Raw genomic sequence first — 26,615 nt, forward strand, 5'->3', positions numbered from 1 at the left:
ACGGGGGTGGGGAGCGGAGCCGCGGGTCAGCTCTGCGGGCGTCCCGCGCTGGCCTGTCCGGCCCCGCCCCCGCCCCGGGCCATGGCCCAGCCCTTGTCCCGGCCCCTCGTCCTATCCCGATCCAGGCCTTGGCCCCCGGCCCCTCCCTCGCCCTGCTTCCCAAATCGATCCCAGTCCCGACCTGGGTACCAGCGAATGCCCAGATCCGGGTCCCAGTGTAGGCCCCCCCTTCAATCCCAGTCCCAGGCCCTGGCACGGCCCTCATCCCCGCCTCTGCCCTTGTTTCACCTCCTGTCACAAATCCCAGCCCAGGCCCTGTCCCAACCTCATCCCCAGTGTTTGCTTAAGCCCAGGGCCCAAACCCTGCCCTTGCTGCAGTCCCTATCACAGCCCCTCCTTCCATCCCATCCTCTGCCCTTGTTCAAGCCCCAGTGCCCAGCCCAGCCCAACCCATTATCCAGTCCTTTGCCCTCATCTCTCTCTTTCCCACTACCCACCCCTCTTTCTCCCACTCTGCCTCTCTCCCAGCCTCGACTCAGGTCTGGGCTCCAGCTGTCGCCAGTCCTATTGCTGCTGTTGCTGTTCTCTGTCCTTGGCCCAGGGGCTGGTGAGTGCAGAAGCAGCAAAGACTGAGGCAGGGAATCGGTTCTGGCAGGGAGGGGTGTACTGCAGGGATTCAGCAGAGGTGGGACCTGGGTAATTAGATAATTGGGGAAGAAGTGAGGAGAAATAGAGAGGAGAGAGGTCTTACACATTTGAGAGGAAGTGGGAAGGTCAAAAGAGAGGTAACTGGGCTTGAGGTCCAGCAGATGGTTGATAGCTCTTAGGACAGAAACTCCAAGGTTTTCTTTCCTGGTGTCCATCTTGATCCCACTTTGACTATTGCTTTTCCAAGGGATTCTTGCTACTCTTGGTGAAGTTTGATGGGGGAGACATAGTCCCACACCAGACGGCCTCTAGTCCAGTGTGGGAAGACCTAGCCTAAATCTTTGAGATACTGGGTATGCATTAAAACGAGGTTAAGAAAGCAGTTTTGAAAATAACATATAGCAAACAGATGGACATGGGTTAGTCGCCATTATAATAAATTTTCTTCTTGTAATGAATTTTGTTCCAATAAGCTTGAAAGCGTGATTTGCCTAGGAATAATTCCTAATACTTTTAGAGTAGGGTTGAAATTCAGAGGCCATTTTACAGATGGGGAAACTGAGGCTCAGTAGTAAGCAATTTGCCCAAGGTCACACAACTTGTAAATGGCAATACAGGGGCTAGAAAAAAGTTTCCTAATTCCTATCCCACACTAATGGGTTTTTTCCACTGCAATAAATGCCTAATAGGAAAACAGTTGCAAGTGAGGAAAGGCTCAAAGCACAACCTGTCCTCTCCCCTGTCTGCCCACAAGAGGGCTTCATCCACAAACTAACTTGTTCCTCATTTGCCAGTTGTCAACCTAGGGCCATCATCCATCAAGGAAGTGATTTGGATAGGAGAGGGAGAGGTCTGACTTCTTAATGGGTGGAATGCGGGAGGAGGATAGGTCCTGGCCATAGGAGATGTGCCATAAAGATGGCCCTGTCATGAGGGGACGACTATGATTTTCATGGCCCTAAACCCCAGCCACCTCGGATGGGTGGCACTCTAGCTAGGATGGAGATGTGCCTGAGGGAGTCTTTGGCAATAACAACTAAAAAAGCAGCTGAGGGTTGGGGCTGAGTGTAAGTGAGCTTTGGGGGCCTGGTTCAGTACAGAAGCTTGAGGAGACCAATGCATGCCAAAGGTCACTGCCCCTGCAGAGATGTCCGAGCTCTCTGTGTATGCTGATGGGTATTTGGGCACTTATGTGTCTGAGGAATCTGTGGGGATGCTGGGCGTATGCAGTGTGTGTGCGTGCTTGTGCGTTGGTGAGTGTAGGCACATGTATGTTGTGTGGGGTGCATGTGAGTCTGTGTGTCCTCTGAATGCTTATGTTATTGTGTGAGGGGGAGGGTACATGCTGTGGCCCATCCATGTCCTTTTCAGCTCTTCCTGCTCCTCCTGTAGACAGCACTGAAGCGTTACCTTCCCAGTAGATAGTTCCTTGGTTTCAGGCAGTGTTGAATGCCTCCCACAACAAGTGTAAGTAATCCATGTGCCCCCGGCCTGACTCTTTGAAGGAAGGAGCCACAGAAGGACTGAGTGTTGATTACTGCTCTGGCAAATTGGGCACTCAGCAGGGGTAGCAGCCAGGTCAGTTTTCCAGTTTGGATGAAGGTGAGTCCATACTGTTGAGCTCAATTCACAGCTTCCATCCTTGTCGTCATGGCTTCTCTGTTCATGAACCCATTGAGCAAGCATGAGCTGGTGAGGGGATGGTGATTGACAGCCACGGAGTTGTAGAAAACTAAAAGATGTAGATGAAAACATGATTGTCCAGAAGCAGCTGCAGGTGTTTTGAGAGAATTGTAATGAAGACGGAAAAGAGGGTTGCCCTTAGTGCTGGTAATAGTTACTGCCTTACAGTTGTGCTCTAGCCGGCAGGGGTGCTCTGCGACCTAGTGCTGGTGACAGGTCTTGTGTGAGGAGAGGCCGACTGTCACAGCACCGTCATAGCACAGTTGGTCTCAATAAATGCATACTGTTGGCTTCAATCTCATTTCAGGAATGCAAGGTACCCCCTGGGTCTCCTGCTCCTACCCCAATCCTCTGCTCTTTTCCTTGGGCACAGCTGACTGCATTTGCATCACCCGGGCATGCCCTGCCATTCCAGGAAATGGCCTTTTGTTCTACCCAGTGCTATCACTAGCAGGGCCAGCCTCAGCCTTGGGGTGTGTGTGTGTGTATGTATGTGCGTGTATATTTCAGGAGGTGGTAGAGAATCACCTGAGCTTCATCTGAAAGTACTGGGGCATCCAGGATAGGTTCATCTGTGCTTGGTTAGATCCTGACTCATGCTTCCTCTGGGACACAGCTCTGTAGGTCCTGGTGAAACCCCAAATCAAAGCTTGGAGTGAATGGGACTATGGATGCTTTCTCAAGCTTCCGCTCTCAGAACTTCTTGGTTCCTCCCACCATGTCCAGTTGTTGCTCACTCCCTTTTCTACCAGCCTATTCTGTGACCTAGGTAGGCCATGCCCACTTTTGGAATGGCTTAACTAGTTCCCCAAATCTCCAGGCCGTGACATATTCCTTTGAATCACAGAACGCTTTGTGCTTGTCTATCCAATGTTTCCCAAATGTCGTTCAGCTCTCTGAGGGTCTGCACTGGGGGGGGCTGGCCAAGATTTCTTTGTAACAGTAGCAATGGCTCATTCGATGACCCATTCTGGAACCAGCTTTGAGAGGAGAAGACCTCACCCAACCCTTGCAGAAGGTGCTTCAGAGTTACGCTTTCTTGTAACAGCAGTGTGTAGGCTATTCAACTCTAGGGTTTCTGCCTTCCAGTTGTCACAGCCAGGGCTCCTAGGAAACCTGTCTTCCCCATTAGTTGGTTCAGTTCCCTTCATCCCTTCTGGATACATTACCACTGCTCTCTGAATGATGCTCTGTGAGCCTCTGGTTCCTGGGCAGTGCTCAGCTTGCAAGGGAGCAGGTCTTCCTTGCTGACAGTTGAGACTGATCATGTGGTCTGAGCTGGGCAGACGAGTCCTTGGGTATAACCATGGTCTTTGAAGATGAGCACAGGCCAATCTAGGGCCAGTGGCCTTCACCTCTGCAGGGTGACTCTTGAGGTTGCTGCAGTTCAGTGGGGCCAACCTTAACCTGTGTTCCCTCCTTCAGCAGCCTCTCTTTCCCAGATGCCTCTTTCTCTGTTATTTCAAATACCTCATTTTTGGAGTTATATCTCCCCATTTCCAGAGAGGATGGTTGTCAGACTAGATAAGCCCTGTGGATATTTCCCACTTGGCTGAAAACTCTGCTCCAGGGTCTCCCCTACCCGTCCCCCACTACTGAAGTTGCTGAGTTCCCAACCTTCTCACTGTCCTGTGGGCATTGTCTGGGCTTCCCTGGGACTGGTCGTAAATCTCCCGAGCAGTCAGATTCCCCAGAACTTTGTCTGCCATTTCAGACTCTCTTCTATCCAGCTGAGCTCCTGGGTTATTTTCACTATAACATCCGTCCTAGCTACCTTGTGTTTGCCTGGCTAGCTGCTGACACCAGACCTTCCTGCTCACCTTGGCTCTGCTCCTGACAATCATGATCAAGAACCTTGGTATTTCAGTTAGTGATGACTGCCCCCCACCCTCCATGTGAATATTCCCAAACGGTTTGAGATTCTACTGAGTCTCATATTGACTGCGTCACTGGGCCTCCCTCCCGGGAAGCGCCCTCTGGCTGCTCATTCTGAAACCTAGAGGGCCTGATGACTCCTCTCCCAGGGGCTCTTGTGGTGGCCTGCCAGCTCCTGTCCTTGCCTCTGCCACCCAAGCAGGCCCCTTGCTGCCTCACCACACTTTCCCCTTCCCCCTCCTGCCCTAAGTCAGTATACAGACAGCTCTTGTGAAGCTTCTGAGGGTTTTTACTGCTCCTGACCACAGGGGGACAGAAAGGGGAAGAAAATAAACAAGGAAGTTACACAGTTTCGTGCCGACTCCCAAGCCCCACAGGTGGAGTTCCAGCCTGCTCAGTGGCCTCAGAGCTCATGCCAACACACATACTCTCCATCCATACGGTCCACACCCCTGTTTTGTCAGGCTTGGTAAGAGAACAATGGCTCCTAAGTGAGGGGCAGCTGTGGGGTCATAGAAAGGGGCCTAGTTTTGGATTCATACAGACGTCAGTTTGAATCCTCAGTTTGCTCTAGGTTTAAGCCTCAGTTTCCTTACCTGTAAAAACAGGTCATTTTTTCCTGAGGTCCTTAGAAGGATTCTAGCAGTTGATGGCTAGGGCAGCATGAGACTCAGTTCCTGGCTCAGAGGAGAGCATTTGTTGAGTTGGCGCTATTGCTGAGGAAGATTGATGCCTGCTGCTTAATGGAAATGCCTGTCCTACCCTGCTCCTCTCTCTTCTGCCTGCTCCCCAGGAGGCCTCTTCCTGACGGATTACTCCACCTGCTCACCACGCAAGCTGAGTCCTTTCCGCTCTTTTGCCAGCACCGAACTCTTCCACTTCCATGTTCCTGAGGACACATTTCTGGCTGTTTGGAACCTCCTCATCTTCAAGGAGCAGGGGGGAAACTTTGGGGACCACTGCCCAGACCAAAGTGTGACTGTGTGAGTGTCTGAGTTAACCTCTGACCCCTACTTCTAACCCTAGACAACTTTTCAAACTAAAGTATGACTTTATGAGTGTCTCACCTGACCTCTTGACTCTGATCCCGGACCCGTGTTCAGATTGAAGTGTGACTGAGTGAGGGTCAAAACCTCTGTCTCCTGACTGTTTGACTGTGTGATGCCTGAGCTGACCTTTTATCCCTTGTGTGCCGACCCCTGACCTAGGACCATTTTGTTGTATTTGTCAGTATAGGGAATTCACTTGTTTTCCTGGTGATGAGTGACAGTTCTCCTTTCTTTCCCCCATTTCCCATCTCCCACCCCATTGCCTGCTGTCCTCCTCTCCTCATTCTCGTTCCCAGGTATTTCCGGTCTGGGGCACCCCCTGTCATCAATCCCCTGCACACACACTTCCCAGGGGACACAGCTGTGCCTGGGGTTTTCTCACTGACCCTCAGCTGGACACTGCCCAACCGCACCTCAGGCATCTTTAACGTCAGCAGCCCCTTACCTGGTGACTGGTTCTTGGCTGCCCACCTTCCCCAGGCCCACGGCCACATCTCTGTCAAGGTGGGTTGATGCTCTCTAGGGCCAGAGGGGCCAGAGCTGCTTCTCTGTCTCTGCTGAATTCCCCCCATGGGCTACCTGGCATATAGCCTGTACCAGGGTGGGCAACAGCATGCGGGTGGCTGGAGTGGGACCTGGCTAGAGGCCAGCAGGTCACTTGGTGGGCCAGAGGCCATGATGTATAGGAGGCAATTTGGGAGCCTTGGGAGGACATGGTGGGTCCACATAAGCTGGAGGGAAAGTCCAGAGTCTGCAATCAGCCAGAGGCCCCGGCACTGCAGAGTAGTGTCCCCTGCTATTGGAAGGTTCAGAGGATAATCCAGGTGGTCAGATGCCAGCCAGGGGCAGATCAACTGCTGCTGCACAAAGCCAGGACTGGGTTTGTTCTACATCTTGATTGATGATAGCCCAGCAGACTCTCAAAGGCTGCAGCCCAGTCGTTAGTCCATCTGGGAGAATATATTCCTCGTCTGTCATAGTTTCAGCTTCCTACACCCTCTAGAAGATCATAAGAGAACGCTCTGGGGCAAGTAGCGCTTTCCTGTTCAAAGGAGGCTTTGGGAAGCTGGTATCCCTCCTGACCGTTGCCTCCCTTTCCTCCAAATATCTGCACTCATTTCATAGAGCAGAAGTTGTCCAAGTTTGACGTGTAGGTTCAAAGGTCAGGATGCTCCTCTATTCTGGTTTGGAGGGGAAGGAAATGCCACGGATTTCCCTGCCACTCCCAGGTGTTGGGCAGGCGAGCTTTCCTCCTTGTAGTGGGACGATCTGTCTGGGTTTCTTACTCCTGCCTGTTGGTGGGAAGGGTGTGATGACCAGGCCATTGTCAGAGTGGGATGGCCACATGTGTGGGTCCAGTGGTAAGGACCAAGCCTGAGCGGAGCGAGGATGAAGAACAGGATGCTGAAGAACCTGAAAGCTAGTGTGGTTTGGCCATTGAGAATTGAGAGGGGCAGATATTCCCAATCAGGTGAAGATTTGACTCAGAGACATCTCTCCAGGCTGAGTTCCTTGAGGGCAGGAGTTCCGTGACTGTTAGACTCACGTCTCCTTCTCCTGCTGTAGCTCAGTGTTCAGAGAAGGTGTTCTAATGCTTTCGAATGAGCTGACACTTGCACGAGGACAAGGGCACTGGCACTGCTATTGTCACGAGGGGAACTAGGGCTGAGGGAGTGTCTTGAGGACTCAGTGATAGGCCTGTTTCTCCTGAGAGTGACATGCAAGAGAACTTCCTGTCAGGGCCGGGAGCCCTCTGGATGAGAGCATGCTGGGGGCTTGCCTGGAAATGGCTCTGGGTTCTAGGTAGGTCTTGACTGCCATAAGAACTAAAGGTTATTCTACTCAGGGAAACGTCTTAGGGTTTTGACCAAATCCCAAAGAGCCCATTCCTGATCCCAACTCTGATCCTGGACTCCCTTTGTGAGAACGGACAGGGAAAATCCTTCTGAAGCCCTGCTCTAGTTATCCTTTCGGGGTGAGCAGGACATCCCTGGGGCCTAGGCCTGGGCTGGCGTTATGGGAGCTGACGCCTGGTTAGGAGAGGTCAGAACCAGGTTTGGTTGACATCCATTTATAACTAGATACAGCAAGTGGGGCTCGGGGACTTCATTCTGTACGCTGGAGCCCTAGCCAGCAGAGCTCCCTGCGGTGTGGCGAGATTAGAGAGAAGAGGGCACAGTGACACTTTGCCCATGAATGGCAGCAGACCTGGACACCACAAAAGATGTAGCTCTTCAGTCAGGCCTGTTCTAGAGGCTTGGGGTGGGTGTGGGGATGAAGGTGGAGGTGGGAAGGATCATCTTTGTGGTCCCTCTGAGAATTTGATTACCTTTTGGAATCTTATGTGGGCCTCTAAGGATTCTCTCCCCCCCGATCCCCTCACCCCCCTCGTAAGGATTCTTAAGTTCTCTGGTTAATTCCCTAGACACAAGCCCATGAATGGATTGTTTAAACCATTCCTCCAGGGCTCCATTTTCTCGACTTGCTTCCTCCTTATACTATGGTCCTCACTTCTCTGAGCTTGGCCAACACAGGAAATAATGTGCGTTCAGGGAAATTCTTGGGTGGGAACTGAAGAGTCCCAGCAGTAAGAAGGCAGTGCTGTTTCTAGGGCTCTCCTCAGCTTTGGGGGGAGCTCAGACCTCCCTTTAGACCTTAGTCCTTGAGTACCTGCCTTGTCCCAGGCCTTGGGCTGGGTGCTAGGGACACAGATTTTTAAAAAAGATGTATATCAGGAGATATAGGCCTTAATAGGACAAAGCAGATGGCTAATGCAGCTTGGTAGTATGGTAGAGGTGGTTTTAGGAAACTTAGGAAGCGAGGTCTGAAGTTGAGAAAGCAAGGAAAGCCATTCCAGGTGGTGGGAGCAGTATGGGATAAAGCTTAGAAGGGAGAACTGAGGTGGTTCAGTGGGGGGCGGTTGTTGGGGTAGGTGAGGGAGCTGGAGCGGGGAGCAGAGGCCAGATCATGAAGGGCCTAGAAGTTTGAACTTTATCCTGAGAGTGACAGAGAGCCTTAAGAGGTTGCAAGAGGGAAGTGACTTATCTGGTCCAAGCCACTCTCCTGAGCTCTGGTCCCACACTTCTGTTAGCCCCTGTTTCTGTATTATTCACTACTGTATTCCTAGCACCCAGCACAGAGCCTGGCACAGAGTGGGGGCATGGCATATTTGTTGTCCTTCTGGCATCTTCTGAAACTTACATTGTCCCAAACTGATCTCAGTTCTCCTCCTTTCCTTTTCTCCTTCTCCCTCTCAATCTCGTCCATCTTGACCCGTGCCCTCTGTCTCCTTGCCTCTCCTGTCTTGGAACGTGTGTTCATCCTGTGGTGCTCTGCTGCCAGTCTGCTCTGAGGGGCTGCCTTTGGGTTGTGGGTAACATCTGGCACCCAAATGGCTCATTAGGGAAAGGTCTCCAAATGCCTGGGGCGCAGTTCTCCTTGCAGGCTTCCTCTTTGCAGCTCCAAGATTTGAAAGTACATGAAAGCAGGTAAAATAACAAAAACAATGATAAGGAAACCAAAGAACATTGTACTGAAGAAAGGATTCAGCTGAATCCATCAACCAGAAGGAAGCGTGGCTGAGGAGCTCAACTGAAGGGGTTAAAATCTGCTAACAGTGCTCCTCCTGCTCTTCCTTCTCCTCAATGATGTTATTTGTGTTTCGAATAGGTAATATATGCTCCTGGTACAACATTCGAAAGGTACAAAAGGCAGTGAAAAGTAAGTCTTCCTCTTCTCTTCATCTCCTTCCAGTCCCCACTTCTCCTGTCCAGAGTTAACGAGTAACTAGCTGTTAACTAGTTCCTTATATAACTGTTCCCTTCTTGAAAGACTCTCTCCTCTGCGCCTTTGTGGTTTTACAGCACTGTCCTGGTTTTCCTCCTGCCCACCGCCCACTCCCCTGCCTGCTTTCCTGGATTCTCCTCTTCCCACACATGTGGGGCCCCAATGCTTGGTCCTAGAACAGCTCCTCTCTTCTTTCTCCACTCTCTTGCTGGGTCTTCACAGTCGTTTTAAGTACTACCTATTAGTTAATGCCTTCCAAGTGTATTCAGTGAGTCCTAATTTCTCTGAGTCTCAGACTTACATCCAACTGCTTATTTCACATCTCCAACTGGATATCTAAGAAATACCTCAAACTTAGCAGGTAGAAATCAAAACAAAGCCAAAAGTGAAAATCTCTTCAATTCTCATTTCACTTCTCCCAGTCCAAGTCTTTCCTTTCTCTAGTCTTCTTCTCAGTAAATGGCACTGTCATTCACCAATTGCTCAAACCCCAAATGTAGTTGTCACACTTGAGTCTTCTTTTCCCCTATTTCTCTACAATCAATCTGTAAAGGAAAGTCTTGTTGACTTTACTTCTAAAGCATGCCCCGAATGCCTCTACTTCGCTGTTCCTACTCTTAGCACACCTTCCCTCAGCTTCCTCCTGGGCCACCACAGTAACGTAAGTGATCTCCCTGCCTCCACTCCTGCCCCCTGTAGTCTGTCCAGCACTCATTTATTTCCACTGATTGCTGCGGACTGACTGGGCCAGGGGCTGTACTGTGTGCTAGGATATTCCCCTGCAAAAGCGAAGTGTCTTTGGCATCTTCAGTCCCAAGCCCCATCCAGAGCCTGGCACAGGCCACCCCGCTCAGGCCTTTCTAAAGAAACCCAGCCCACCCATACGAAGATAGCTTAGGAATCAATCTAAGGCCTTCTACTCCAGCATCTATCAGACTGTTTCCCACACCACATCTCACTTGGCCCTCCTGGTTTCTCCAGTTTCCTGGTTTTGGCCCTGTTCCTTCCACGACTGCTGATGTTGACTCAGTTTGGAGTCTCACTTAGCTTCTGCCTTGGCAGTTCTTGAGGACCTGACTTCTGGTGCCTTTTCTCTGGCTCTATCACAGGGGGAAGGTTGCTGCATCTCTGCGCCTGTCCAGGTCTCACTGAGTGAATGCCCCCCTCTGCAGACAGGGAGGGGGACTGGATGAGCACCTTATGCAGTTTAAGGAAGGAGCACCTCTTAACCATGCTGGTCATGTCCACTGACCCTTCAGTTAAGCCACAGCCAGCAAAATGTGGAGCAAAGTGTTTCTTCCCCTGGACTGTCCAGCAAGGAAATAGGCCACCTCCTGAGCATGAGCCTCTACTCTTGGGGATCATTCACTACAAAATTAGGTGGTGGTGATTCCTGCCATAGGAAGTGGGGTTGATGAAATGACTTGTCGTAGTTTTGGTCCTTAGGGTTTGACACCCAAGATGAGGGACATCTGCTTTGCATATCAGAGATGGAGGTATCTGAGCAACTAGGTGGGTTAAGGAGCGCTCTGAACAGATACTCTTTTTGACATACATTCTTTAACATACAGGTATTTTTTAGCACCTTGTGTCTGCCAGGCGGTGTGCTAGGCATTGGGCATGCAATGATGCAAAAGCACCGGAACATTCCAGGCAGAGGGTAATGAGATATTCTGGCCTATCATCCTTCAAGGCCTTCTTCCAGCCTGTGGAGCTTTGCCGTGGCTGGCTTGTTCTGTGGCATGGAACTCTGTGGGATGTCAGAGCCTGGAAATTTTTTGTCCCAGAACAAGGTCTCAGAATAACCACATAAGTGAAAAGTGGCCTCTAGTTTATTAGGCCAGCACAAGGCCATTTGTCCAGATCACAGAAGCCTACTCAGGAGGCCCCTCCTTCCCTGACCTGCTACAATTGCAGGGCTTAGATACCACGTTTCCCCGAAAATAAGACCTAGCCGGACCATCAGCTCTAAAGCATCTTTTGGAGCAAAAATTAATATAAGACCCAGTATTACATTATATTATATTATACCCGGTATTATATTACATTATATACCCGGTCTTATATTAAGACCGGGTCTTATATTAATTTTTGCTCCAAAAGATGCGTTAGAGCTGATGGTCCGGCTAGGTCTTATTTTCGGGGAAACTTGGTAAGTTCCTGAGGGCTTGGTGGGGGAATGGGGTGGTTTGAAATTCTCTTGAAGGCAGGGCAGTTCTGGAATGCTCAGCAGAAGGAGGGGTTAGAATGGAGAAGGAGCAGCCTGGGCCTGATTGTCCGGAAGGCCTGGGTTTGAATCCCCAAACCTCAGCCAATGCTGAGGATCACAGCAGATCCTCTGGACCTAGGGAGGACCCAGCACTTAGACCTCAGTCATGGCCCTGGGAGCAGGAGGCCAGAGGAGGTTTGTTCCCCATGAGCAGCACTTGCTGTTTGCCTCGCCTTAGTGGCACTCATGCTGTCTGTCCCCTCCCCTCACCACTGCTTTTTGTCTCAGGGTCTCCAGGATGAGTGTCAGTACCTCCTCCAGCCGCAGCTGATTGTCCGGCGTTTGCTGGACGTTGCTGTGCTGGTGCCTGGCCGTCCATCAGAGCAAACCCTCTCCCTCCATAATCGCTCAGCTCTGTACAAGTAAGTCAAATACCACCCCAGGCCTGGTCCTTTCCCTTTTCCTTTCCTGGCCTCAAACAGGGAACAGGGTTCTCTTGGCCTCTCAGCCTACCTGCCTGCCTATTCCTGCTCTCCCTCTGGCCAGCCTGGACTGCTGGGCCACCCAGAGCCTCCAGGGTGGGTTGGGCCCCCACCTCCCTCTCTCCCAGCACAGAGGGGAGGCACCGAGAAGGCCTCCTGTTCTCCTGTGGCCCTTACTCCTCTGCCCCCTTCTTCCTAGTGTTTCCCTCATTCTGGTGTCTCTCCCACCTTTCTGTACCCTGTCGTTTCTTACCCCCAACCTCTCCTCTGCCCAGGGTCTTTGTGCCCAGCTTCACTTATAGGGTTTCAGCACAGCTGCTGTGTGTGGGGGGCCATGGGGCATCTGCCTGTCCCCTGATGCTGCGCCTACGTCCCAAGGCCCCACCCCTGCACAACTCAAGTTCTATGGTCTGTGGAGGTGCCTCGGTATGCCAGCTGGAGCTGGCACTGCCCCCCTGGGGGCACTGGGTCTACGTGCGTGTGGAGACACCATCCCGGGGCCCTGGCAGAACCATCCGCTTCCAGCTGTGTGTGAGGCTGCAAGGTCAGAAGCCCCACATCTGCCCCACTACCCAGCCTGTGTTGACATCTGTGGTTGGGAAGAGTTAGGTGTAGTGGCTGTGTTCACTGCCCCTCTGCTATGTCCTTACCAGCTCCCTGACCCCACCCAGGCTCCTTCACACTCTCTGAAGCACCCCCACTTGGAACTTCAAGTCATTGGAAGGCCTTCAGATCAATTTTTGCACCTGAGTTGGGTGGGGCTCACTAAAGGACCTGATTACTCTCCTTGATTTAATCTCTCTTTCAGTTCCCTGGGGTAGGTAGGAACAGCTAGGACCTCTAGGACACTGTCCTTTTGAAAGCCCTTGCAAATGAATGAGAAGGCCCATCATTGTTTCAACAGTGTCTTCACTGTCCTTGGGGAGAAAGAGATGACCTTGATTCCCTCCAACATGACATTCCATTAGCTGTGACCAGTAGGAAACCCGTGGGCCCTATCCAGTGACCTTGGATGCCCCGTACTCCCCAGGGACATTTGATTCTAGTTGTTACCCCTCCCCACCCTTTGCTAAATCCTGTCTGGCTCAGATCTGGTTTGCGGTGGGGCTGCAGGGCTGTGAGGACAGCAGATTTCAGTTCTGATTTCGTCTGCCCCACAGAGTGCCCACAGCCCAGTCTGTCCCGTGCCCTGGTCCCTGGAGCTGCCATGAACATGCCCCTGTCACTGGGCAACCAGCCACTGCCCCCAGAGCCGCCATCCCTCAGGGCCCCTGTGGAGGGGCCTGGGGCCACATCTCCACCTGAGCACTGCTGGCCAGTGCGCCCGACGCTGCGCAATGAGCTGGACACCTTCTCTGTCCACTTCTACATCTTCTTTGGCCCCAGCGTGGCCCTCCCCCCTGAGCGCCCGGCCGTGTTTGCCCTGCGGTTGCTGCCAGTGCTGGACAGCGGAGGTGTCCTCAGCCTGGAGCTCCATCTCAATGTGGTACTGTGTGGAGAGCGGGAAGGTTGCCCTATGGGGAAACTTGAAGGAGAAGGAGGCAGGGGCGTGGGGGCACTTACCTCCTCCTGGAAGCCTACGCAGGTTGCTTTCACCAAACTTTATGATTAAAGAACATGTCAGGCCAATTCTGGTCAACAACCATGCCCTGTGTATTGACTCTACTACAAATGGGCTGGGTCAGCCAGGGCAATTCAGAGTGGTCCAGATTTCCCCAGTTTTGTAGGCTAACCTCCCACTTACTAAGGGCCTCTCTCTATGGCAGGTGTGGACTTTTCTTGTATATCTCTTGTGATGGGGAGTTCACCACCTCTTGAGGCCATGCAGTCCATATTTAGACAGTTCTGATTGCTAAAGGCAGTCCTGACATTCCATCAAAACCTGCCTCCATGGATTTTTACCCACTGATCTTTGTTTTACCCCAGAAGCTATATTCCAGTAAATTTATCCCTGTCCTTTTTTTTTTTCTTTTTTTAAAAAATAGACTTGATTTTTCGGAGCAGTTTTAGGCTTACAGAAAAATTGAGTGGAAAGTATTGAGTTCCCATATCTCCCCTCTTTCTCCTCCGTTTCCCCTATTATCCGCATCTTGCATTAACGTGGTACATTTGTTTCATCCCTATCCTATTTTAGCAGCTCTTCAGATGCCCCTCAGCCTCCTCAAAGCTGAACAACATGAGTGTCTTTAGACCTGTCCCCATCCTCCGCTGTCTCCTCTGGTCAAAGTTTTGGTCATTATGTCTCTGAAATAAGTGATCTGAGGTGGTCCGAGTAGGGTGGCAGGCAGCCTTCAGGTAGCCTGGGATCAGGTTACCTCTTTCAGCTGCTCCCATCACACTGTAGTCACCTGGGGCTTGTGGTGAGCTAAGATCTCTGGGTCCTTTTCCTTTCCTTCTTTTTAATTTTCTTCAAAACAATTGTAACCATTTGCTTTTAATTATAAAAATAATAGGATCACATGTAAAGCTTTGGAAAATAGACTAAGACATCCTTATAACACAACTGCTTAGCTTTTCCACATTAACTGCTGTGTTTATCTAGTTGTAACCAAGGGGCGTAGACATTTTTGTGCCCTGGGCCTGGTTCATGTGACCTGTTGCCAATTCCCATCTCATATTTTTATAGTGAACTTTTTAACCTGAATAGAAGAATTTATGTTCATCTTTGAAGCACTGCCTAATACTGGTTTGGGTCTTGGGCCTTCTCTGCTTTGTGTAATTCACACACTTGAAAAGCCAGCCTTGTGTACCTCATAGTGATTATTTTCAGCATTGAATAAGAGTGGGCTGAGGGCACAGCCTGTGTCTGGCCATTAGTGACTGTCTCACATTGGTGTTGATCCAATAATGTATGTATTGTTCCTCCAGCCAGGGATCCTTGTAACTCTACTGTCTCCTAGCTCTGGGGGCAGGGAACATTTTCCTGTGAGCCAACCTGAGACTTGGTCGGTGGTTTGATGTGGCTTTTTTTATGGGACATGGCTCAGAACTTTCTGGTGGTCCTGCTGGTTAGGACAGAGATAATTCTTCAACCCAAAGATGTTCCTTATTTTCATACTGAAATGCTGTCTGACTCTGTTCTGGCTAAAACTGTATGTATTTTGTGTTTGCTTATTGCCAGTGACAGTGAAGTCTTGATTTGACCTTGAAATCATAGAGCCCATATCAGAGACCAGCTGCACCCATATTTGTTCTTCCTCAGTATCCTTAGAGTAGAAGCCAGCCCCTCACCCTGTCCCTATCCTTATTCTCGTCTGTTTACTCTAATGGGATCTGCTTACATTCCACCCATCTGCATGCTATAACCCTTGCTACACACCTCAGACAGCTGTTGTCTTTATTCTGAGAGGTATATTGGCACATCCACTCTGAACTTTGCCTCCAGGTATTTTGATTTTTGCCCTTGGATCAAGAACTAGACATTTGGATCAGAGAACTGAATACCTAGAGGACATTTTTTTCCATGGCTCCCTCCTCCCCCGCCCCCTGACTTTTACTGAATAATACTTTGGCATATTGCGCTGGTCTTGCATTGAGGAAAGTTATGAGCAAGTTTTATGACATTCACTCTCTAGTTGAGGACAGGATGCATGACAGCACACAGTGCTTCTTTGATGAGGACTTACCTGAGAACCACCCCTTTGGGTGCTATATTCCCCTGTGCCTCTGATTAACTTTTATCTGGTAGACTCACAAATCTAGTCACTCATCATGTTTCCTTCTTTGCTTAGGTTGCTTGGCAGTCAGCATCAAACATATGGCACACAGCTAGGGGCAGACTTTATTTTCCTATCCTGATTTTTAAATTTCCCTTGTGCATTTACTTTATCCTGTCACATGTATTTAATAAGCTGTCTCAAATCCTTCTTGAATGAGGTGAGCTTATGGCATCCTGTTACCTTTTCTCATAGATAACCCGTTTTACATTTACTCTTGTGGATCTCTGGTTTCTTTAAATCCCAGCCAGGTTGCTACATTTAATCCCTCAGGCATTCTATTACACTTCTTCAGTAACTGGGATCACTTCACCTGAGGAAGAGTATGTTTCTTTACCGGCCTCCTGCCTTCAGGCCCAGGTGAAGAGGTGAAGATGATTGAAAACTTTACAGTTACTTTTGTTCACAACTAGTTTCTATATCCAACAACAGCACCCCTTACCTTCCCTGCAGCAAGCTTGATAGGACTGAAAAAGAGGGAGTTCTCTCTAGCCTGGATAGTTTAAACAATTCTGCCCAAAGAAAGGATTCAGAATTGGCTTTGCTGTCTCATCAGTCTTTGAAAGACCTCTGCTATGGAAGATTTGGTGATTCCCAGTTTTTTGGTTCTAAAAATGGAGGAGAGAGAGGCTTTGGTGTGGAGAGAGCACCTGAAGGTCTGGGGTGTCCAGTGAGAGTCTGGAGGAGTTTATGGGGAGGGGTTTACAGGCATGGGAGTCGGGGTGGTGGTGGTGGTAGGACCTGGAGGGTGTGACAGCTTCATCGTCATACCTGCCCTCAGAGCTCCCTACGCCAGGAAAACGTGACAGTGTTCGGATGCCTGACTCACGAGGTGCCCTTGAGCCTGGGGGATGCAGCAGTGACCTGTTCTAAAGGTGAGGGTGAGGAATGAAGGGAGAAGAGGCGGATGGTAGTCCGGGGCAGTGGGCGGGGTTAGGGTGAGGCTGTTAAGGAGCAAGGATGGGCTAGGGAGTCCGGGAAGTGGGGGCAGTTAGGTGAGGGTTCTTTAGGTCCTGACCCCACATTGACCCCTCCTCCCTCTCACTGACTCCTTTCTTCTCTCTTCTCCCCTCAGAATCCCTGGCTGGCTTCCTCCTCTCCGTCAGTGCCACCTCCCGAGTGGCCAGGCTGCGAATCCCCTTCCCGCAGACCGGAACCTGGTTCCTGACCCTGCGCTCGCTGTGCGGGGCGGGGCCTCGGTGAGTGGCGCGGGGTGGGGCGGGGCCGGGGAGTGAGCTGCGAGGCCCCGGGTGACCGCCTGTGTGCGCGCAGGTTCGTGCGGTGCCGCAACGCCACGGCCGAGGTGCGGCTGCGCTCCTTTCTGTCCCCGTGCGTGGACGACTGCGGGCCCTACGGCCAGTGCAAGCTGCTGCGCACGCACAACTACCTGTACGCGGCCTGCGAGTGCAAGGCGGGTGAGCGCTAAGGGCGGGCGAGGGAGCCGGCCGGTTGGCTTCTTGGGCTTCAGGGGCCGTCGCGAGGGGCGGCAGCCTGCCTTGAGGCTGGGTTTGGAGAGAATGGGAGGGCGGAGAACACCCTCCACTGGCGGTGGCGTAGGAATTAGTTAGAATTCGCCAGCAGAAGTGTCTGCTGAACCCATGGCTGCCCTCTGCCCTCTTCCACCGTGGGTCCTCCCCACCCGCAGGGTGGCGGGGCTGGGGCTGCACCGACAGTGCGGGTGCGCTCACCTACGGATTCCAGCTGCTGTCCACGCTGCTGCTCTGCCTGAGCAATCTCATGTTTCTGCCCCCCGTGGCCCTGGCCATTCGGAGCCGATATGTTCTGGAAGCTGCCGTCTACACATTCACCATGTTCTTTTCGACGGTATGTGCCTGCGGATGTCTTCTCCGAATCCTTATCCGTGGTAGTGGGTGAGGGTCTACATTTTAACCAATTTCAACACGGGTTTGGGGATGTCTCCAATTCAGTGCCTTTCACAGAAGTGCTTCCCCACTTTCATATCATGGCATGCGTAGAATATAGTAATATGGTCAATTTTGTAAGGCACATTGGGATCAATGAACACGACTGTTTGTAACTTGAAATAACCATCAGCCACTGGAGACAGTGTGGGGTCTCCAGCTGTCTCACACCCTGCCTGTCCACCCCGAAGTCCAGGGGACCTATATACACCTCAGTACGCTGGCGGAGAAACTCTGTCCTATAGTGTGGAATTGTGCATTCACCGTGAGAGAAGATCTGCATGGGGCCAGGAAATGTGCACTTTCACCCATGTGTTATACGGAGAGGCTTCGCTTTTATCATGTTCTTTCACACAGTGAGAGCTGGCTGTACTGTGCTCATGTTTTCCATTGTAGTGGGGATTTCCGCGATGTTAGTCTGTTGTTTCTTATGGTATGAAAAGGTAGTTTCCCAATCAATAGCCATGGCCTCCTTGAATTCTCATGGGAACTTCTGGAAGGCAGAGGGGATCTCTACAACAAGGTAATTTATAGAACAGTCGGGCTCTCAGAATCCTAAGAACTTTACAGATTCAACTGTGTCCTGAGGCATTGTGGGAAGTGTCAGTGTGATATAAAATCCTAGCTCAAAAGGAGCATATTTTGATGAAGATGGTATCGTTTTAAACCCCTCCCCTCTTATTACAGAATCTCCACAGTCTCTTCTCTGTGTCTTCCCACTCTTCCATAATTGGAAAAATTCATATTACAAGCAAGAGTCACAGATATTCTAAGGAAAGGTAGAGGAGTGAGTGACTTAACCTCCATGTAGACTTTTCCCCCCTGAGATTCTGCATCTAGGAATCTTTTCATCTCTGGGCTCTTATCGTCTTATGATATACAGTGCCCACCTATGAGCACTGCAAAAATCTTAGATGGATTCAGACTTTCCTCCTCTTTTGGCAACAAACATATCACGAAAACCAATACATGCCGCTCTTTTGTTCAGTATTAATAGATCAGATATCTCCAAATTACAAAAATCCTACTTATCATTTAGGAGAAACTGAGGGGCAAATGTCCTGAAACGGAGGGTTATGTCATAGGTTCCTTCTAGACGCTCATCCACAGATGAGGAAGAGTAAGCTGTGCCCATGCCATGTAGAGAGACCTTGAGCCCTGAAGCTGTATGAGAAGAGTACACTTCAGTTTTGCTTTACTGGCCCCCTTTTTAGACCTGCTCTGACAGTGCCTCATTCTATTTTTATATCAGACACTGTGTTTCTTCTTTTTGCCAGATGCCCTTACACTGTTGCTTACCAAATTCTGTAGCAACAGCTGTTCCACCAGCCCACTCTTGGCCACATGCAGATCTAATGTGATTCACAATTAGTAAGAGTTGCTAAGTGTATCAGGAGCCTGGGGCATGTGCGGGGAACGTATCTGTTCTCCTGCACTTCGCACAAGCAGCCTGGGCATTGGCTCCAGTGTTCAGTCCCAGAGACTCCTCATTTTCTGGATACAATGGCATATAACCTGAAAAGAAAAGACCTCCTCCCCCCTCACCCAGTAGGAACACTAAGGGAGCCTGAAGTGCCTGGCCCCACATACAGAGCTTCTACTTTCTTAAGTAAGGTAATAAGTCAAAGAGCAAAGAAAAGATAACGGCTCTGAGGTGTTATCAGAAGTCCTGCTGTAACTCCTGTTCTTTTCCACAGGGGCCAAAGTGTAGAGCTACTGATCTTCCAGTTTTCCCAGACAGGTTCCCTGTAGTCCCTCCGTTCCCATTCTTTACTTAGTTTAGACTTATGCCGTTGTTCAGCAGTCTCCGTTTAAGGACTCATGGTCACATTGCAGGTCACAATCCTAGGATAGTAGACGACAGTCTTCTTCTCTGTCTCCAAATCCAGGACAGTCTGCACCTGGGCGCAGTGCATCACATCCTGTCCAGGACATGGGAACAGACAGTAGGTTTGTTCTTCAGGAGTTCGAGATGTAAGCGTGTACAATGTGTTCTATGTGATGTACAATATTTAAAAAACACAAACACAAGCCACAAACCCAGCGCTTAATTTTGTGTCTAGCCAGATAGTTTAGATAATGGCAACAGCAAAATAACATCTACTGACTGTGTGCTGTGCATCAGACACTGCTAATTGAATCCTCACAATAATAATAAATAGGTACTTTTATTATCATCATCCCTTTTTGCAGATGAGGGAAATTTAAATACTTTGCTTAAGGTATAAGGGGAGTGGAAGAACCAGAATTTTTCCTCAGCCTGACTCCAGACCCTTCCCATGTAAGCACTGAGCTATGCTGTTCCCCTGGCACCAGGGCAGTGAGTGTGCACTGATAAGTTTCTCACCTGACTTCAGTTTCTCAGAAATCTTGTTGTATGTAGAGAAACTCATGACCTCAGTTTAGTAGTTCTCAATCTCTTAAAAGATAAGGAGAGCCAATCAAAAGATCAGAAAATAGAACCAAACCAAATATAAGAAATCATCAGGGAACATAAATCAAACATTGCAGTTGTTCAACTCTAACCTGTACAGTTAAAGCCACCTATCCTTCCCAGTGCTACCGTGTTTCCCCAAAAATAAGACCCAACCGGACCATCAGCTTTAATGCATCTTTTGGAGCAAAAATTAATATAAGACCCAGTCTTATTTTACTATAATATAAGACCAAGTCTTTATAATATAATATATAATATAATATAATATAATATAATATAATATACCAGGTATAGTATAATATAACATAATATAATACTAGGCCTTATATTAATTTTTGCTCCAAAAGACGCATTAGAGCTGATTGTCCTGCTAGGTCTTATTTTCGGGGAAACAGTTCTCAGTGGCCCCTCGCAAAATCCCATGACTGTTTCCAAGAGAAAATGCAAGCAGAAAATAATAGAACAGCAATAAGTTCTGTAATATCCTGGATGCAAATATCCCAGTCTTTGCGTGGATTAAATATACTAGCATTTCTAATTTTACATTCTGTGGTGCTTGGATACTCCGTTTTGGAGCACTAGGTGAACTATATAGTTATGTTATAAAAATATAAAATTTCACAGAAAAATAGTCTGGGATAATTTTCTAAAATTACCTCATAAGTAAAGAAATGTCCAAAGCTGAGGAAAGTATCAAATTAGATTAGAATAATATTAATATGAAGCCAGTTTGTAGTCTGTCTTAAAGTCTTCATTTTTTGTTCTGTCATTTCTACCACTTCCCTTTTTGCCATTGACAAAAGCAATACCAATCTAAAAATTAGTCCACACGTTAGTGGACTAACAATTCCCTCACACTGCAATTTTAATTTAACTCTACCCCTGTGAGTTTTCTACAACCTTAAACAATCTCCTTGACCTTTTCGTATACTTGAAGAATGATCAGTCATTATTATTCTGTAATTAGAATATTAGTGAGATGATTTCCTCACAAAGCCTCTCCACTCCAGTGACAAACTCTCCATTATTCACCATTCTTTTTTCAGTGCAGAGAAATTTGAGAAAAATCAGCCTTCAGTTAATGATTCCCTTAGGTGTGTCTTCAGTGTTAGGTAATTCAGCTTTGCTTTTCTTCTGCTGTTATATATCCTCTCTTCGCTAAGATTGAAGGATTCATTACAAGTCCCTTTTCCAGAAATGTTTGGGCATTTCCGTCTCTATACTTGAAAGTCAGACATATGGAGCAAGTGCTTGGTTAAGCCTGACATGTAAAATTAATGCTTTCAAATAAAATCCAACATAGTACAGAGTAATTTAGTGGCCTATTGCACTTACATCTGGTCTTGGAGGTAGAGATTAATCAATATCCTATGGCTAAAATAGAAAAAAGTCCAAAACATTGAATGTGTTTAGGAGCCAAATTAACTCTCAATTAATCAGCACATAGAAAGAATTGAAAAATAATCATCTTTTAGGCATATTCAAACAATAATATTCTGATATTGACATGGACCCGCATGAAAAGTCTCTCAAAGTTTCCCAATAAGAACTAATTTTCTCAGTATAATGATACATTAAGAGGGAATCATGTCCTCAAACATATAAGGCCTTTCAGAAGTCTGGGAAAACTTCGCTTAAAACGATCATTTCAAGGCAGTCTTTCCCTGAAGGGACAACATTCTTTACCTGCAATGTAAAGGGAAAGGAAAAAGATAGGAACACAGATTTAAGTCTCACAGCCTAAAATCTGAAGGACCCAAACCCAGGGTTTCCCAGGACTAATGTTCCTGTTCTCTTCTTTTTCAAAAACTCCTAGCTTCTCCCTGCACTTAAGTTATTTATCTTTTCTTTCCACTTTGTCTGTTGAAGTTATAATTTTATAATTTGAATGACTGGATGAAATCTTCAACAGGTTCAAAAGAAACATTAACAATTTCTTGTCCTTTGTCTCTAAAGACTAAACTTTCAACTCTGTTTTCCGATTCTGTTGGTGGCAGCTCTGCATCTGGGCTGGATTCTGTCAGTTTTCAGACTTGCTTCAATTTCCCACCTGCTTTTTCCACCTGGTATTTGACTAAGGTTGGGTGTCATGGTTTGTAATATGAGTTTGGGATATAATGCTCTTTCTTCCTGAATTCTTTTTCCTGACCTCGTCTCCACCTTCTTGTTCTCAGCTCTAACTCATTCAAACGGGAGATGAGGTTCTCCCATTTCCATACCTCCCAGAAGTTACAGAGGCCCCATTGCTGCCAGTGAGTGAACGACTTGCGATATTGCTGAGCCCTCTCTTTCCTCAGCTGAGGACTGGATATCCTTGCCCTCTTCTCTTACCCAAGGCCACACCTCTGCAGGGCCTGGAAACCTGTCTCACTGAGGTCTGTAAAGCTACTTCTCTTTAGGGCTCAGAGCCCTGGTGACTTAGGGTTGCTTTTTAATAGAATGATGATGAAACTGACCTGGGCTGAAAGCACGGCCTAAAGGGTCCCTTCTGTCAATGATCAAGACACTTCAAAGGCCACCTTTGTATGCCACAGCACTTAGCCCTCCTGCCCCAGCTTTAGTTCATCCTGATGTTTCAGTCCAACCCTGGCAACTACACCAACTTGTTTCTCCCTTTGAGAGAAACTTACAGAGGACCTGGGTAACATGCAGGAACAGAGATTAAGCAGATTGATCCACAGAATCTTACACTTTTTTTGTCCCCTAAAATCTGCTGGCATGTCTCAAGCTCAGCTGCAATGAATAGATTTTGATCAAGTTTATATAGGTCGAAAACATTTCTCTTCCATTATAGCTTCTTAGTTTTCTTCTTAACCCTGCTTCCGTCACTGTAGCAACCTGTTTTTCCTGACATGGAACAGGGAGGATGGCAGGAGTTGGGAAGAGTGAGCCTGCCGCTGTGGTGTTTGTTCTGTCTGGAGCTGTTTGTCCTCAGAGGTCCTGTCCAGTATCTTTTCTTCGGATGGCCTCATAAGGCACATGACAAATCCTCAGAGGGGTTCCCATCATCTTTGCACCAAAGGTATTCTTACAGCCAGACGTGCTCTCAGTGTTTGGCATCAGCAAGTACTCAGATCACATGAATTCTATAGGAAGTTCAGAGAAAGGTGTCAGCAAATGCTCCAAGACAGGGAGGACTCAGGTAACTCCTGGGTACCCCTTTTCACACATAAGGGAACACAGGATGCCAGAGGCCACGATAGCATTGTCCAGACAGACACGGGAGTTGGGACCACAGACCAAGGGGGGCTGATGGCAGGCCTTGGTTCTTTAATTGAGGCTCCTGGTACAGCTTGATACAATTCCACTTGTGCCCCCTGCACCCCCTTTGAAGCTCCTCAACACCTTGCTCTTTACTGTGTTCCCCACAGTGTAGGAGAGGTGGACACTGCCCTGTCCCTGTGTTTTTCCCCACGGTGTGAAGTGCCAGGCTCTTCTCCATGGCCTTAGGGACTGTCTTTTTTCTTACTGTGGGAGGGAATGAAGAGGGCCAGTTAGAGCAAGGCCTGGGGGTGAAGCCCAACTCAGAGTCCGAGCTATCAGGGGAGACGGAGACATGAAGGGGAGGTCTGGGGTCTGGGTTGGCCAAGAGGCCAGAGTCTGGCCCCAGAGCTTGAGCAATGGACACGGGTTATAGATGGGACCCACAGTAAGTAAGCACCAGGAGATGGGCAAGGATTGGCCTCAGCTTGAGAGACCTGGACCTCCTTGGCCTGGTGCTCTCTACAGTACATTCCAGAAGCAGGAAGATTAGGACGGTGAGGATGAGGGTCAGGGCAGCCAGATACATGTGGCTTCTGAGGCAGACCAGGCCCCCTCTCCATATTCTCAGGAGTGGGGAATCAGGCATTGCCCCAGTCTGTGCAGCCTCTGACCTCTGACCTCTGCTCCTCTCACAGCAGTTTTGTAGACCTGAACCTCTGCCCCCAGTTCTCTCAATGCCTGTCATTTCTTCCTCCAGTTCTATCATGCCTGTGACCAGCCAGGCATTGTGGTTTTCTGCATCATGGACTACGACGTGCTGCAGTTCTGTGACTTCCTGGGCTCCTTAATGTCTGTGTGGGTCACTGTCATTGCCATGGCTCGTTTACAACCTGTGGTCAAGCAGGTCAGTCCAGCGCGGGCCCTGGGGGACAACAGTAGCTAAAGTCTACTTGCAATCCACTCCCAGCCTCTCCCGGGGGCGTTGGGTGCCTCTGTCCACCCCCGCCCCAGCCCCCGAGTCCTCTTTCTCTAGGTGCTGTATTTGTTGGGGGCTATGCTCCTGTCCATGGCTCTGCAGCTTGACCGGCATGGACTCTGGAATCTGCTTGGACCCAGTCTCTTCGCCCTGGGGATCTTGGCCACAGCCTGGGTAAGGGTGGGGAGGGCTGTGGAGGGGGGTGTCCCAGCAGGACTTGGGTGTAGGGCCCTGGGTATCTGGCACCAAATTTAAGGTGGGCTCAGACCCTGTCATCATCACCACTGCTCACGGTGCCCATTCTAGCCTTGGCAGGTGCCTGCAGGTCACGACCAGGGCTTATCAGAAGCCTGAGAGTGGCTGCTCTGGCCTGGGTTCTAGGGCTTTGCATTCCTGAGCCCCACTTCTCTGCCCTTCCCCAGACAGTACGCAGCGTCCGCCGCAGGCATTGCTACCCACCCACATGGCGCCGCTGGCTTTTCTACCTGTGCCCAGGCAGCCTTATTGCAGGCAGTGCCATCCTACTCTATGCTTTTGTGGAGACTCGAGACAACTACTTCTACATTCACAGCATCTGGCATATGCTCATCGCTGGCAGTGTGGGGTTCTTGCTGCCCCCTCGTGCCAAGACTGACCACCGGGTCCCATCTGGAGCCCGGGCCCGGGGATGTGGTTACCAGCTGTGCATCAATGAGCAGGAAGAGCTGGGCCTTGTGGGTTCAGGAGGGGCCACTGTCAGCAGCATCTGTGCCAGCTGAGAGGGGCTTTGGGCATGGCCCATGGAGAACATGAACCCTTTCTAGGGGCAGAGAGCCCTTCCTGCGGTTCTTCCTGGGAATGTGGAACCATTCCAGGGATGAGAGACAAGTTGTGTTTCTTGAGGACAGGAATCTTTCCTAAGGACATGGAACTCGCCCAGGGACCTGGCATACTTCCTGAGGACCCGGAGTCCTCCTGTATCCACGGAGGCCTTCTTCAGGACTGGAGCCCCCTCAGGACCAGGAGCCCTTCCCAGGGATACGGAGCCCTCCTGAGGACATGGATTCCTTCCTGGGGAGATAAAGCCCTCCTGGGACATGATGTCATGCCTGAGGAAATGGAGTCCATCTTGGGGAAACTGAGTCTTCCAATCTCCCCAGCAGCTCAGCAACTCTGGTCTCAGGCCTCATTCCCAGAGGCAGCATTTGGCTGTGCTTTGCTGGGAGGGGGATTGCAGGATACATGGCGGTGGGACTGGGGCTGGTATCCTGAGTTGATGCAGGTGGAGTCTGCTGTGTCTCCAATGAAGTATTTGCTGGTTCTGCGCTGCCTTTTTTTCTGGGGCCAAGCATGGGGGAGGGGAGAGGAAGAGGGAACCTGAGGAGGTCCGCAGGGGTGATGGGAGCCCTGCTGGAATGAGCTGCTGGACCTACTGTTTGAGGATTTTGCACCGTCATGTCAGGCGACAGTGGCTGGGAGTAGGGAGTTGTGAGTGTGTGTGTGTGTGTGAGTGTGTATGTGTGTGAGTGTGTGTGTGCATGCTCATTGAGATGGTTTTAACCAGTGAGACAGACCTCCCTTGTGGTGACCATACTCAACTGGGAAGGAAGCTGAGGTCCCAGGAAATTGGACTACCAGGTACAAATCTCAGATGTGCAAGAAATATCACAAAAATATAACTTCTATTTTGAAGCTCCATTTCTGATGCTTTAGTGTCAGAAACATAATCTTTTGTCAATTTGGGATTTCTTCTCTTTCCACAAGGGTCACAGCTGAGGTCCAAGGGTCTTACATAATGCAAAGGTACTGGGAGAGTGGTCACCATGGTCCGTATGGCACCCATTCCCTGAGATTTGCATCATTCCACCTGGCCCCCAGTCAGCGGTGCAGGTAGGCCGTCCCAGAGCACTTTCTTGTTCTTGTCTGTATAACTATTTTTAGTGTGATGCTCTCTACGACTGCTGGGCCATGTGCAAAGACCTGAGAGACCTTGGCTACCAGGTACGCCTAGAGACCATTTCTACTCCGGGGTCCTGCTCTGGATTTTCCTTGACCACCAAGGCATGAGTTGCTGTAGCTTTCAGGTCCTGCAGACCTGGCCAGGGGTTTGGCTTGGGGAGTGAGGCTCAGAGCCCCCCCACCCTTTTTGGACCCTTCTGGCCCAATGCTCTCATTATGTTCCCTCCTCCTCTCTCTTCCTATTCCTGAGTTTAGAGACTCTTTTGTTAATCTGCAGGTGGGGAGATTACTTTTACTTGTCATGTTTTCTCCCCAATCTGTTGTCCAGGCCTTAAGTCTTTTCTGTTCCCTTTCAAGCCCAGGCCTTCGAAGGCCAAAAGCCGGGACAACATCCCTTTGTTCTCTGGTTTCTGCAGTCACATCTCTTCCTTGGGGCACTGAGTAGAGAGTGATCTGGCCAACTGAATGGTGAGGAGGAGTGAGAGGTGTGGGCTAGGTGTCTGTTCCTGGGTCAGAAATACGCTGTCGTATTAAGATGTATAGAGTCAGGTCACCAGGATGCCTGACCCAAATAGCTGGGATTCAGGACAGAGTCAGCAGAAGATAGATGGCGCTGAAGAGGGAGACAGCTGGCATAGACTCAACACACACGCCCAGCTGGGAGGGGTCAAGAGGGGCTTTGTGTTGAGT

General features: G+C 49.6%; 1 protein-coding gene across 4 annotated transcripts; it reads left to right on the forward strand.

The window, feature by feature from the left end:
• Positions 1-48: 48 nt before the first annotated feature.
• TMEM8B (transmembrane protein 8B) lies at positions 49-25,288 on the forward strand. Of its 4 annotated transcripts, none has more exons than XM_019729080.2 (13): positions 49-607; positions 5,000-5,189; positions 5,552-5,759; positions 11,539-11,672; positions 12,008-12,276; positions 12,893-13,218; positions 16,230-16,323; positions 16,524-16,647; positions 16,721-16,863; positions 17,094-17,272; positions 23,769-23,915; positions 24,045-24,161; positions 24,410-25,288. In XM_019729080.2, exons 1-13 carry the CDS (start codon positions 82-84, stop codon positions 24,743-24,745), a joined length of 2,793 nt encoding a protein of 930 aa, XP_019584639.2. In that variant the 5' UTR covers positions 49-81; the 3' UTR covers positions 24,746-25,288. The 4 variants fall into 4 exon arrangements, with proteins under 4 accessions (XP_019584639.2, XP_019584638.2, XP_074186794.1 ...); XM_019729079.2 differs by having other exon boundaries at positions 24,414-25,288; XM_074330693.1 differs by lacking the exons at positions 5,000-5,189; positions 5,552-5,759.
• The last annotated feature ends 1,327 nt before the right edge of the window (positions 25,289-26,615 follow it).

Source organism: Rhinolophus sinicus, linkage group LG04, assembly GCF_036562045.2.
Source record: "Rhinolophus sinicus isolate RSC01 linkage group LG04, ASM3656204v1, whole genome shotgun sequence".
NCBI classification, from domain to species: Eukaryota; Metazoa; Chordata; class Mammalia; order Chiroptera; family Rhinolophidae; genus Rhinolophus; species Rhinolophus sinicus.